The sequence below is a fragment of the Protobothrops mucrosquamatus genome, unplaced genomic scaffold, assembly GCF_001527695.2.
Source record: "Protobothrops mucrosquamatus isolate PMUCROS unplaced genomic scaffold, P.Mucros_1.0 scaffold2824, whole genome shotgun sequence".
NCBI lineage: Eukaryota > Metazoa > Chordata > Lepidosauria > Squamata > Viperidae > Protobothrops > Protobothrops mucrosquamatus.
In genome coordinates, this window is record NW_015388857.1 from 368,403 (window position 1) to 380,768 (window position 12,366).

At 45.6% G+C, this 12,366-nt stretch overlaps 1 protein-coding gene across 1 annotated transcript; it reads right to left on the reverse strand.

Annotated features, from left to right (window-relative positions):
* Positions 1–3,628: 3,628 nt before the first annotated feature.
* Positions 3,629–10,707, reverse strand: LOC107296478 (zinc finger protein 232-like). The gene is made up of 3 exons (XM_015825831.1): positions 9,856–10,707; positions 6,414–6,615; positions 3,629–4,619 (listed from the first exon to the last, which is right to left on the reverse strand). The coding sequence occupies exons 1-3, from the start codon at positions 10,705–10,707 to the stop codon at positions 3,988–3,990; spliced, it is 1,686 nt and encodes a 561-aa protein (XP_015681317.1). The 3' UTR covers positions 3,629–3,987.
* Between the last annotated feature and the right edge of the window lie 1,659 nt (positions 10,708–12,366).

Below are 12,366 nucleotides of genomic sequence, written 5' to 3' on the forward strand. Positions count from 1 at the left end.
AAAAGGATGGTTCTTTACCTGCGGAAAAGAAACATTTAATTACATTCCTGCCAATGTAAGTACAACACAGTGTTGCCTTAGTAGACTCACCACGTTTTTGCCAACAAAAACGGAACTCAACATATCCAGTTCAAAACGTCACAGAAGATCATTAGCCCTGGACGATACTTGTGATTCTTCTAGAACTCTCCTCAATGAAGCAGAGTATACTGCCTTAGCCATTTCATTAGTAGGAGTACCAGCACTTGCTGTTCGAGCTCATGTAAATTTAAATGCTCTTGCATGTAATTTAGCAAAAACCATAAATGTAACTTCCCTAGCTTTATCTGCCATTAATCAAGAGCTAATAGAACTTCGTAAAGCTATTTTACAAAATCGTGCTGCAATTATCTGTTGCTCCGACAACATCTGGGATGTGAAGCGCTCAAAGGAATGTGTTGTTTCAATCTTTCTGATCAATCTGGCGTTATTCAAAAGCAAATTAACGTTTTACATAATTTGGCTTCTGATTTAAAAATTGATACCTTAGGAAATTGGTGGAGTGCTCTATGGTCATGGCTTCCCATTGGCCTTCTCGGAAAGATTGTTCAATATTTCATTATAATAGTTGCTATCCTTATCAGTTGTTGTTGTTTAATTCAATGTCTTTTCTCTCTAGTCTACTCAATAAGGTGTCTTTCAGTTCTCCGTACTAAACCACCATTAACTTTGCCTCAGGAACAAGTTTATGCTTTATATAAACAAATGCAAGGTTGTATGTCCCCTGATTAAGACCCACTAACTACTTCAGCTTAGGATAATGCCCTAATAACTAATAAAATAGAAAAGAGTGAGATGTAGGGGTAACATGCGCGTGCAGCATACTGCCGTGCTTTGCACCCCCACAAATCTCATAATTCTATACCCTTTTGCTCCTATGCCCTTTGCTCCAGTGAAGCAGCCAAAAGGTCACGGAACACCCCTTGACTTAATGCCTCACGTACCAAAACAGATAATATGCTTAGTTCCTTCTTCTATCTTCCTGTCTTTGTTCTTTATCTAGTTGTTGACCATTTAATATGTAACTAGAAAATAGTTGGTTAGATGAAATAATTTTCCAATGAATAAACTGTTGTCAGCATCTAATGATTAAGAAAGCTTGTGTATGTAAAAAGAATATAAAAGCAATAAACAAGACAGAGGTTGTCAGCAGCTTCAGCTTCTGCTCAAAACATGCCTGTGACTGTTTCTTAGCGTCTTACACACCGGGCCACGCAAGCAAAGCCCCACCCGCACAATGCAGGCAGCACATGAAACCACGCTCCCACCAGTCCGCAGAAGAACCTCTCTCCACAGAACCAGTCCCTGGTGTCCCAAAGATTGAGGGCCACTGCTCTAAGCCATCGCACAAAATGTTTAAACTGTTTTCCCAGTCTGCAATCTAAGCAATCTGGAAGCCCACCTAGGTGTAAAAAAAAAAGAGCATCATCCATATCTGCCTTTTAACATTTGATGCTTGATAGGGGTCTTAACTGTAATTCCTGATATCTAGGTTGAAGAAATCTTCTGCATGAAAGACAGCTTGAAAACTCTGAAAACTTCATTAATCCAGCTGTTCTTCAAGGCAATCACTTGGTCATAAAAGCTGACTTCATAAAAGCGGGGCTTCAGCTAACTTTTTTTACATAAGAAATGAATTTACCTTCACATCATCTATATTAAAATCTGCATCATAAAAAAGTGAATTCTGGATCCTATACAGATTGTGGAAATAAAATACATTTGCACATATTTGGGAGTCCTTTTGCATCAATTACCCAAGTGAACAAGTAATTGGAAGAGGAACGTCTATAATCCTGGAGTTCCATCTTTTGATTACTATGAATATGACCCAAATATCACTATCCTTTCTTCTCATTTTGATTCTTCTTACCCAGTTTAGTTCCAGCTATAAATGTACTTATTTTTTTCTTGCGAAAATAAAAAACAGAACTCTAAGAAGCAGAGTTTGATGCCCCAAATTAAAATAGTTCCTTGCACACCATCATGGACAGAATTTTTTTTTTTAGGCCACAGAAAAGCAAACCTGGTTCAACATCTTGAGAAAATGTCATTGCTGCGCATTTACAGTGAAAAATCTATCATAGCCTTTCCCAACCCGATGAGCTATAATGCCAATTATCCGCAAATAAGGTGCCTACTTTGAAGGGCACCAAGCTCGAGAAGGCTTATAAGTTCAAGAAGACAGGAGGTAATGGTGGGGCTGGGCTTTTGCTTTACGACAAAGAAATGGTTTCAGGGCAAGGAATACAGGTTGTGTTATGTAACAATCTGTCTAGATGATTAGAAGATCTATTACCTTTTCTATTAATTCTATTCGAATATCTCTCGCTGAGCTGTACTAATCTTTGAAGGGCACATGGTGAAAATAAGGCATTATGAGAAAATGGCTCTAGCATAATTAAAAGACAAGTATTGCTTTTGTATTAATAACTAAAAAGCAACTAGCATTGCCTGGTATAAGTCTTCCATGTCTGGTATTCACTTGCCTTTTTTATGGGTAATAGACAGAACTTGAGAGATCACTGAATGGGGCACTGTACATCTGCAGCAGTCAGAAAGTGAAAAAGTTATTTTTAGGCAAGAATTCTTAGGCATTTGGATATTTTTCTCTTCTAGCAGATTGATTATGTTCATACAAGATGCTTAACCTGGCTCTTGAATTAACCCATTATCTGGGTTTACACAATGCACTGAAACGTAAGACTAATCAAATGAGTCAGATCCACACAACACGTAAGCCACTCCCAAAGAATAACGAACATTAAGTGTGTCGAGCAGTGCTATAGGTTGAGCGTTCATTGTCCTGATAAATGCATTATGTCAACGTGGCTACCATAATTAATTACAAGAGATCCTTGGTCAGGATTATGTCAATAAAAAGGGTTGAACTGCATTAGGTGTCATCTACTGATTCCCTCCAGCAAAGGACTCTCTAACTTCTTCTACCACCACTTCCCATGACCCAACGTGAACAGCATTAAAATCTTAGCAGCGGTCTCCTCTTGAAGTACCCAAGAATATACTTTTGAGATATTCTTTGCTGAATGTGAGGAAAGAGTGTTTTGCCAGTGTTGTCCCTCACAAAGAAGAAAGAGGCTGTGTGCAATAGATCGATAGGATTACTGGCAATGAAAAGTACCAGATGGGAGGCCTGCATCAATCCCCTTATATAGTCATGGCCAGCCCTTAGAGTTGGCCATAATAAAGTTCACCTAACCTGCCGGCCAACCCACTGAAATCATATCCAGCCCTGTTATACACATTCCACGTCACTACAAATTTAGGTTGACAATTTTCCCATTTATCAAAGTTGTAATTTAAAAAAAAAAAAAAGGCAAAATACTCCAGAGCAGCTTCCCCAAGAGGAGGTCTCCATCATTTTAAAAGATTTCAACCCTCTGCCAATACAGACTGGTCATTTTCTCAAAAAAATACATTGCTTTTGCTTCACGACAAACAAATGGTCTCAGGGCAAGGAATACAAGTTGTGTTATGTAACAATAAATCTGTCTAGATGACTAGAAGATCTATTATCTTTTCTATTAAAAGAGAATGAGGGAGGAAGGAAAAGGAGATAGAGAAAGAAAAAAGACATCCAACTGGTGCCACCACAATATTAGTGGTTTAGTATTGTCCAGGAAGTCAGCTCTAGTAAGGCTCAGCACCTTTTTAAAGTAATCAGTTCCGTTCTACTGTGACTCTCTAGGTAGAACACAAATTGGTATTGGGAAACTGCCACCTTGCCTATCCCACTGCAGGTAGACAGGATTCTTTCTAATTAAGCCATATCAACAGGTAAATCTCTGCAGATACTGAACCGAAAGTTCATCGGTCATCTGGCTCATTATGACACTAAGCTAAGTGGTGGTCTGGTTCCATGCTTTGGCCCTTAGTGAGCTTTCAATGCTGGGAAACAAGTTTTCTTTCCTTCTGGGAAGATCTTGGCTAAGTAGTGTGGGTTCTCCGATGTCGAACCAGGTGCGAATTCTGACCAAACTTCTTCCCGCAGTCAGGACACTTGTATGGTCTCTCTCCTGTATGGGTGATCTGGTGTCGGATGAGATCAGAACTCCAGCGAAACTTCTTCCCACATTGGCTGCACCCGTACGGACGGTCTCTGGCATGGGACACTCGATGCCTGGTCAACTCTGAGCTCTGGTAAAAACTTCGGCTGCACTGAGCACATCGGAAAGGTCTCTCTGAGGCATGGGTCCTCTGATGACGAGTCAGCTGGGAAGTATGACCAAAACGTTTGCCACACTGAGGGCACTGGTGGGGCTTCTCCCCAGTATGGATCCTTAGGTGAGTGAGCAGATGTGAATTACGGCTAAATGTTTTCCCGCATTCTGAACACTGGTGAAGGGACTTTCCTGCTGGGTGAGAGCCTCCAAGAGAGTTGAGATGTGCAACTGGATTCTCTCTTGTGTCTCCAAATCTCACATCATATTGTTGACTCATCCGTTCACCACAATTCTTACCCAACATTTTCTCCCGGGAATTCCCAGGGAACAATCCCATTTCCATCGTGCCTTCAGGCAAAGAGTGGTTCTCTCGGATTCCATTGGCCAGTAGAGAGCCTGTCAAGAAAGAAAAAGAAAACTCTTTCATGATGGGCAGATGAGGCTGACAACATGCAGCTACCGCGTTTCCCCAAAAGTAAACCCTACCCCCAAAATAAGCCCTAGTTTTGGGGCAAGGCACACACCTAAAACGCAAGCTAGGGCAGGGGTGTGGACCTGCCCCATGCGCCCCGCACCCACTTACTTTGCAGCCAGGTCTCTCCTCGCTGGCCCACTTCTTCTGCGTTGTCTTCTGCAGCCAGGCCTGCATTTCTCAGTCACAGGCCTTTCTAGAAGACCACTGCAGCCGAGAACCGAGCTATGGATTAAATCCACAGCTCCGCACTCAGCTGTACAGGCCTTCCAGAAAATCCTGACTTTATCATAGATCTTGGACATTTTTCTCCTTTACAATATCAAACCAATGGATGTTGCCTACTATCCTTCTCAGTCCAGTTGCCTTTTGAAAAAATAGTCCAGTTGCCTTTTGAAAAAGCACCTTTGAGACTGTTAATGAACATTTCTCTACTGTCCCTAGTTCAGATAAAAAAAAGGCTGAGGCAGATAATTGCAGGAGCAACAGATGGCCCAAATTAAAAGTTCTGGAAATGGGAATCACTGGAGTTTAACACATGATATCTAGAAGCAGCCAGATCAGGCTGCATCAATGGAACATCCTTCATCTATCTAATCCTACAATCACTTTAGTTAGGCTGACTAATATATTACTGTTCTAAGTTCTATTTCAAATCTCTATCCTCTATACTCAGTCCATGGAGCTCCTGTGAAAAGCGTAATCAACATATACCCTCCATTTATTTGGAATAGAAAGAAGTTCAACTCATCTGAAATGCATCAAATGGAGGAAGACAGACTTCAACTGTAAGATGCATTTTTCTCACTGAACTCTCAAATGCAATACACACAAATGAGATCAAATGAGATAGGATTTAGATACAAAATCATTTAATTTTTGTAGTGGTATAGCAATTAAAGGCACTGGGCTAGAAACTGGAGACTGCAAGTTCTAGTCCTGCCTTAGGCTGTCTGGGCCCGGCTTTCTCTCTTAGCCTAGAAAGCAGGCAATGGCAAACCACTTCTAAAAAATCTTGACAGGAAAATTGTAGGGACTCATCTAGACTTTTGCCAGAAGTCATGATTGACTCAAAGGCACAAAAAGAAAAGGTACTACATTACTAGAAGAAATTGAATTTTAACATTTATTTTCTTTTTCCATCTTCAGCTCTTTTTCTTTTCAAACATCTTGGTAGAGTATATCTTGTTTAGCTGCTCTAATGCATGAAGTAAAAAGTGCTCAGATACTGTAGATAAGAGATAGATAAGTTAGATTATATTCTCTCTTCCGCCTACATCAAACTGCTGTCTGCTAAAAATGTGGAAGGAATTTCTGGGAACTGGAGAAACTCAAATATTTTTTATCATAGTTACTATTAAATAACATGGTTTGCACAGCGCTACCAAATCTTTACTGCAAACATCTGGATGCCCACTAAATGGAAGCAAAGCATTAGAATTCTTAAATGAATATTCATCTTCTCTCATAGCCAATCATTCCATAGATTTATTTTAAAAAACTGAATTTCTTAACTCAACTATCTTTCAGATATTGCTGAACTACAAATTCTTGTTCTAGCTCCACTGGCTGGAGATAATGGGAATTGCACAATTCCTCATCTGTTACAGACAAAACTTCCCTAAAGAGTTTATCACTGATTTATTTTTCCTGTAGCAACTGATTCCCTTTAGCAGGAAAAAAATCCTAGAACATCCTGCTTCTCTCTTCCTTCTTACCTGTTTCCTGAAGGCCTTGTGGTTCCTGTTTTGGGATGCAGGGCATCTTGAGAGCAGGGCCTGGGATAGGCTGCTTTAGTGTTATATCGGATGAGGATAGGCACTCGGGATGGGGCAGCAGCGAGTCTGAAGGATCCCACGGTGCTCCAGGTAAAATCATTTCCTGTGGGCTTACCTGTTCAACCTTGACCCGCACTGTAACCTAGCAACAAGGACAACAGTGTGTCACTAAGAACTTAGGGAAATCTACCCATTCCACTTATTTGTTTAAGCCACGGGTCGGCAACCCGCAGCTCCGGAGGCACATGCGACTCTTTGGGCCTTCTCCTGCGGCTCCGGAGCCGCCTCCGCCATTTGCAGAGAGAGAGACAGAGACAGAGAGGCACTTGCGCTTCCCTTCTCTCTCTCTCTCATGTGGACTTGCCCCCTCGTGGGGCTCCTGATTGGCCCTGCGCCCGGGCGCCCCGCCCCCTGGGAGAAGCACAGCCAGGAAGTCCCTTTCCCGGGCTGGCCCCGCCCAAGGCACACGTGGCCAGGGAGACGTGCAGGGCAGCCCCGGGATCCCCCCTGGGAGCGGCCCGCCGGAGCCTCCGCTGAGTAGGCCAGCCCTCCCGCAAGCTGCGGCCCCAGGAAAAGGGTCTGCCCCGTTTGGGGTCAGCGTTGCTCTGTCTCCCAACCCCTGAAGGCGCACGGCTCGCTTTGAACAGGAATGCCCCCCCCGAAGTCCTGTGCTTCCCCTGAAGCCCACGGGGAGATGGGAGGGGAGGCGGCGGCAGCTGCTCTCTCAAGGGACCTCTCGCCAGCCCGGTGGATCTGCTGGGCGACCCCTGCCCAGGAAAGGGAGGTAGGCAACGAGCGCCGGATCCCCCGCGGGGGAAGCTTGCTCCATCCTTCCTTTCCTTTCGGGTGCTGTTTCTGAAAACAGGGGGGTACCCAATTGGAGTGGGAGGACCCCTCCCCAGCCCATCCCCACACCTGCCAGGGTCCCACGGCTTCCTGGGGAGCCTGGCTCGGGGCTGGGGGGGGAAGAGGAAGCCAGGTGCTGTAGGAGCCCCAGGGCCAGAGGGAAGAAGGGCCGCCTGGAAGGATCGGCGCATGTTGGCTGGGGGGGTTCCTCTCCTTGGGGCAGGGGGTCCTGGGAGCCCGGCTCCCTCCACGGCCGGTGCTGGGCTTCCCCCCCCTGAGTATCCTGCAGGCTGGTTTGCAGGGGGGGCTGTGGTGGGGTCTCCAGATGGGCAGGGCAGGGAATTGGGTCTGGGCTGGGTTTTCTGTAAGAAGACGGGTTGGTTTACCAGCGAGCCACCGCCTCCTCCTCGTCTCCTGCCCTTGCTGCATCTCCTGTGAAGACGCGTTTGCGTCTCTCTGTGTCTCTCTCTGCCACTCAAAGCCATCCTGCAGCTCAATCCTTGAAGCGGTTTCAATCGGCCCCTTCATTGCCAAGCGTCCCCATGGAAGTCAATGGAGGTCCGCGGCGACTCGAAAGGCCAGGGGACCCACCTGGCTGAGTTTGGAAAAAAGATCAGGCAAGGTCCCATTCCAACCATCGCTACTTTGGCCAGGAGAGACCCGCACTCTGATTAGCCAATCCTCCTGCTCAGTGGTCTGTGTTGACGCCAAAGCCGAGGAGGAGGAGGAGGAGGCTCGCCGGTAAAACCAACGGACTTGGAGGCGCTGCGGCTGGCCTTTCGAGTCGTTGCGGACCTCCATTGACTTCCATGGGGACGCTTGGCAATGGCCGATTGAAACCGCTTCAAGGATCGAGCTGCAGGATGGCTTTGAGTGGCAGAGAGAGACACAGAGAGATGCAAACGCGTCTCCACAGGCGATGCAGCAAGGGCAGGAGACGAGGAGGAGTCAGCCTATGTCTGTGCATAAGCCCCGAAAGCTTTCTTCCTCTCCCTGATCTTGCCTTTCTTGCTCGCCCTCTGATATAGGCGTCTGCTGGGTTTCCTCAACCTCCCCCCCCGTTTTATTTTAATCCCGCCACCGCCTCCCTCTTTTGCAAAGTTGACATTCCAGGGACTCAGACCTCGCTTCGCTCCCAGAGTCACTTGGTGAAGCTTGAAGGAGAGGCCGCCTGCTCCCACCTCCCGCGGAGCAGAACTGCTGCTTCCTCGCCCTCCCAGCGAAAGAACCCCAGAGAGCTGGAAGATGTCCTTTCTCCCACTTTCCGCTTCTCATCCGCTCTTTTCCGAGCACCCCTCCCAGAGTGAGCCAGAAGCCTCAACTCCGGCCTCCCACAGCAGACTGAGATAGGCGAGCCCGAGCAGCCGTCTGCTGCCACCTCGGAAGATTTGTTGCAGCAGCTCCTTCTCCCCGTCGGCCTCCTCCTCCGCTCCCTTGGAACCTTCGCGCCAAAAGGCGGAAAGAAGAAAGTCCCAGAGAGGGAGAGCGCGGGGCGGGGGGAGAGCAGTCTTTTCCGAGGGGAGGAGAATACCAGAGCTGGATGGGGGGGCAGGGCCGGTGCATGTCTCGCCTTAGGCTCCACTCTTCGATCAAGCCCCCTGTTCTGTGTGTGCGCGCACGCATGCGCGCACACATTTTGCAGCTCCCAGTTTTTTCTTTTGTGAGGGAAACGGGTCCAAGTGGCTCTTTTAGTGTTTCAGGTTTCCGACCCCTGGTTTAAGCCTTAAATCTAAAGGAGAATTAATTAGCCATTTAAGCATCCATGGTTGTTGTTTTGCAATTCCCATTCCAAAAACTTTTCAAAAAGATACAGATCTATCTGATAACAAGTCCATCTAGCACCCTACTCATTGGAGTAGCCAAAAGCCTGGAGTCTTCTGAAGGTTTTGAATTTCAGCATTCATCAGTTTTAACCAACATGGCTAATAACAAGAGACTGTAAGAGCTGCCATCCAAGGCATTTGGAGATGCTGCTTTTGGCTTGTTTCACCAGAATCCCCCTGCATGCTTGCATATGAAGAGTCCCTTAACAATTGATGACCAGCCATTTCCAGCCTGAATAAATCAGGAATAAACGTGGTTGGCTAAATGCAGGTTCATTTGCTAATGAGAAAACCTGTCACATGACCCAGTCTTTTCTGCCTTCTTTGTATATAAAACAGGAAAAGGTTTAAAGCCTAATTAAAAAATAATCCATAAACAAATCAACACATTAAAAAAAGATAATGCTGTTGAAATCCTGTGCCAACTCAAAGAACTTTTACCCATGTATCATCCTTCCTCTATTCATGACTGAGCTTTTTCCTGCCAATTTTGCATCATTTAGATTGCAAGTTTGCATTTGAGCAAAGCCTTGGCTATTTTTATATCCATGAAACACTGATACAATCATTAAAACACTGATACAATTCTCCTTTGCCTTGTGGGTGGGTGAAGGGGGGGGAGGCGGAATGAGAAAACATGTTGGCGTGCTAAGGATGTTAAGTTTTCATCACAATGTATCTCCTAGAATCAAGAGGATTAAAAATTCCCTTACCTGCTGCTCCCACATCCCTGCCTCTCGCCGTCCCATCTGGTATCCTTCCACCAAGGCTACCGCTTGGGCGCACGTCTCAGGGCCTCGTTCCCACACCCAGCTCTGGATCTCTTGGGGCAAGATGGTCAGGAACTGCTCCAGGATCAGCAGTTCCAGAATCTGCTCCTTTGTGCGGCTCTCAGGCTTCAGCCAACGCCGGCAAAGCTCCCGGAGCCCCCGACAAGCCTCCCGGGGGCCTTCAGAGTCCTGGTAACGGAACTGCCGGAAACGCTGCCGCTGCATTTCCACATTGGCACCTGCCTCCCCTTGCAGGCCAGAAGATTTGGACTTTCTATGCTCATTCCTGCCACCTCTGGCATCCAAGCCATTATGGGGTGGCTGGGCTTTTCCGAGAGCTGGCATAAGGCGGCTCATCCACTCTCCTCTCGGCCACTGGCATGATTCGGCCGCACGCTCAAAGGATGACAGGTAGGCTTCAATGTCATCCACGGGTGCAAGCTCAGGTAGTTGAAGGTTGCCCCAGCCAGGGGCTGGGGGTGGGACAGGCACAGGGGCTGGCATGACATCAGCAGGTGTCCTCAGGCTTTGCACCATCTCCTGGCACTGAACCTCCCAAAGCTGTGGAATTGGGTCGCTCCTCACTTGGGGAGGAGTTGCCCACCTCAACAGATCACTAATGGTGCCTGCCTGGACAACAAGAGGAGTCTTCCCCGGAGCATCCCATTCCCAACCAGCTTCTGGACATGGGGGACCAGGCTCTTCTATTTTCACCCTGGGTGCCATTGTTTCTTCTAATGGGTACAAAAAGTGGAGGCCCAATGCTGGAGGAGGTACTTCCTGTGTGGCAGCCATCTTTTACTCACGCAAGAAAGGAAGCTCTAGTCCTCCAAGCTTCCTGCAGACAAAAGTAGAACTACCCAGCGAGAGGAGACTGGGCCAAGTGAAAGAGAGCTTCAATGCAACATGCAGTCCCAGGGAGCCAGGTAGGTATAAGACACCCAACCGGAAAGGATGGACAATCTTTAAAGGTATCCTATTGCCGGTGTTGTGATGATTAAGTAAAAGGGCACCTCCCTGATACAGAAAGGAAAAACACCATTAAGAATTATGCTCAGAAGAAGCAGGTCCATTCTTAAATATTGCTTTCCTAACCATTGTTTGCCTACTATTAATACTGGTTTCACACCTAGGCAGTGGCAGTTTGGTGCTAATATGCTATCTGAGGGTCAAATGATCACATATGGTTATTTTCCCTGGCAGCTTCAATCAAAGGCCTGGATAGTAATACAAAATGGTCTAGTTTTCTACAAAATGGTAACCTCCAGATGTCCTGGTTTACAACTCAAATGGGCCATGATGGATGGGAACCATGGGAATTATAGTCTATAAGGCATCAAATAGGGAACCCTGAATTAGAATATATCTGCTGCACAGAAGGGAATTTAAGAATGTTCGTTCTGTCTTCAAAAAGTCCATCATTTCTGGAATTTAGCTTACAATAATATCCAATTAGATATCAGGAAATCATCAGCAGAGAAGGAAGAAATGCATTTCCCCTTCTGTTTTCAGGAGCATATAAATGATTTACTGCTTTGGAAGATTGTATTTCAATATAGAAATCACAACTATTAAGTGGGACCTTTGAGAAGACACAATAATAGAGAGCTATTATTCAGGATGCCAGCCCTCTGATCCATTCCTACCCCCTTTGGGAATACTTTGATTCCCCTGACTAAATGCTTTGTGTGGCCCTCCCATTTTCCCCCACACCTTTGTGGGCTTTTCTGTGAAAAAAAAAAAAAAAGAGAAAATACAGAAAGAAAAAATAAGCGAATATAATTAGAACTAAAAGGTGGCATCTGAATACCACATAAAATTCTATGAATGAGGGCTGTTTTGCAATAAATTCATTGTCAAGAAACAGTTTTAACTACAGGTAGTCCTTGACTTATGACCATAATTGTTCCTGGCCATTACAGTTTTAAAATGGGTCATAATCAGTGACCAACCTGATTTTACAATCTTTTTTGTGGCGGTCATAAAACCCATTGTTTGCGGTGGGCTGTTTTCTGCTGGAAAGGAAATAAACTGCCAGTTTCCTGCAAAAACATGGTAAATCATGGTTATATGACTGAAGTACTCTGCAAATGGTCATAAATGTGGGCCAGTTGCTGAGTGATCAAAATGCAGTCATGTGACAGGGGAATGTGGCTGTCCGTGGCATCTTTGGAACTGGGTTGTAAGTAGCTTTTGGGGGGGGGTCCCATGTAATTCCAAATAATCACTACGTGACCAGTCATAAATTGAGGACTACTGTACCTGCATCAAAGTTATTCCAAGTCATCCTAATAACTTCATCTGTTCCTTCTACATATTATATGGAGTCTTCCTAAGTCTGCTCGTGCTACCATTTTTCAATCATTGGTGCTCTTTTTCCTACATAAGATTTCCTACATCAGCATTCATAGCTCAGTATCAGAAACAGGGAATAAAAATAATTTCCTCCTTCAG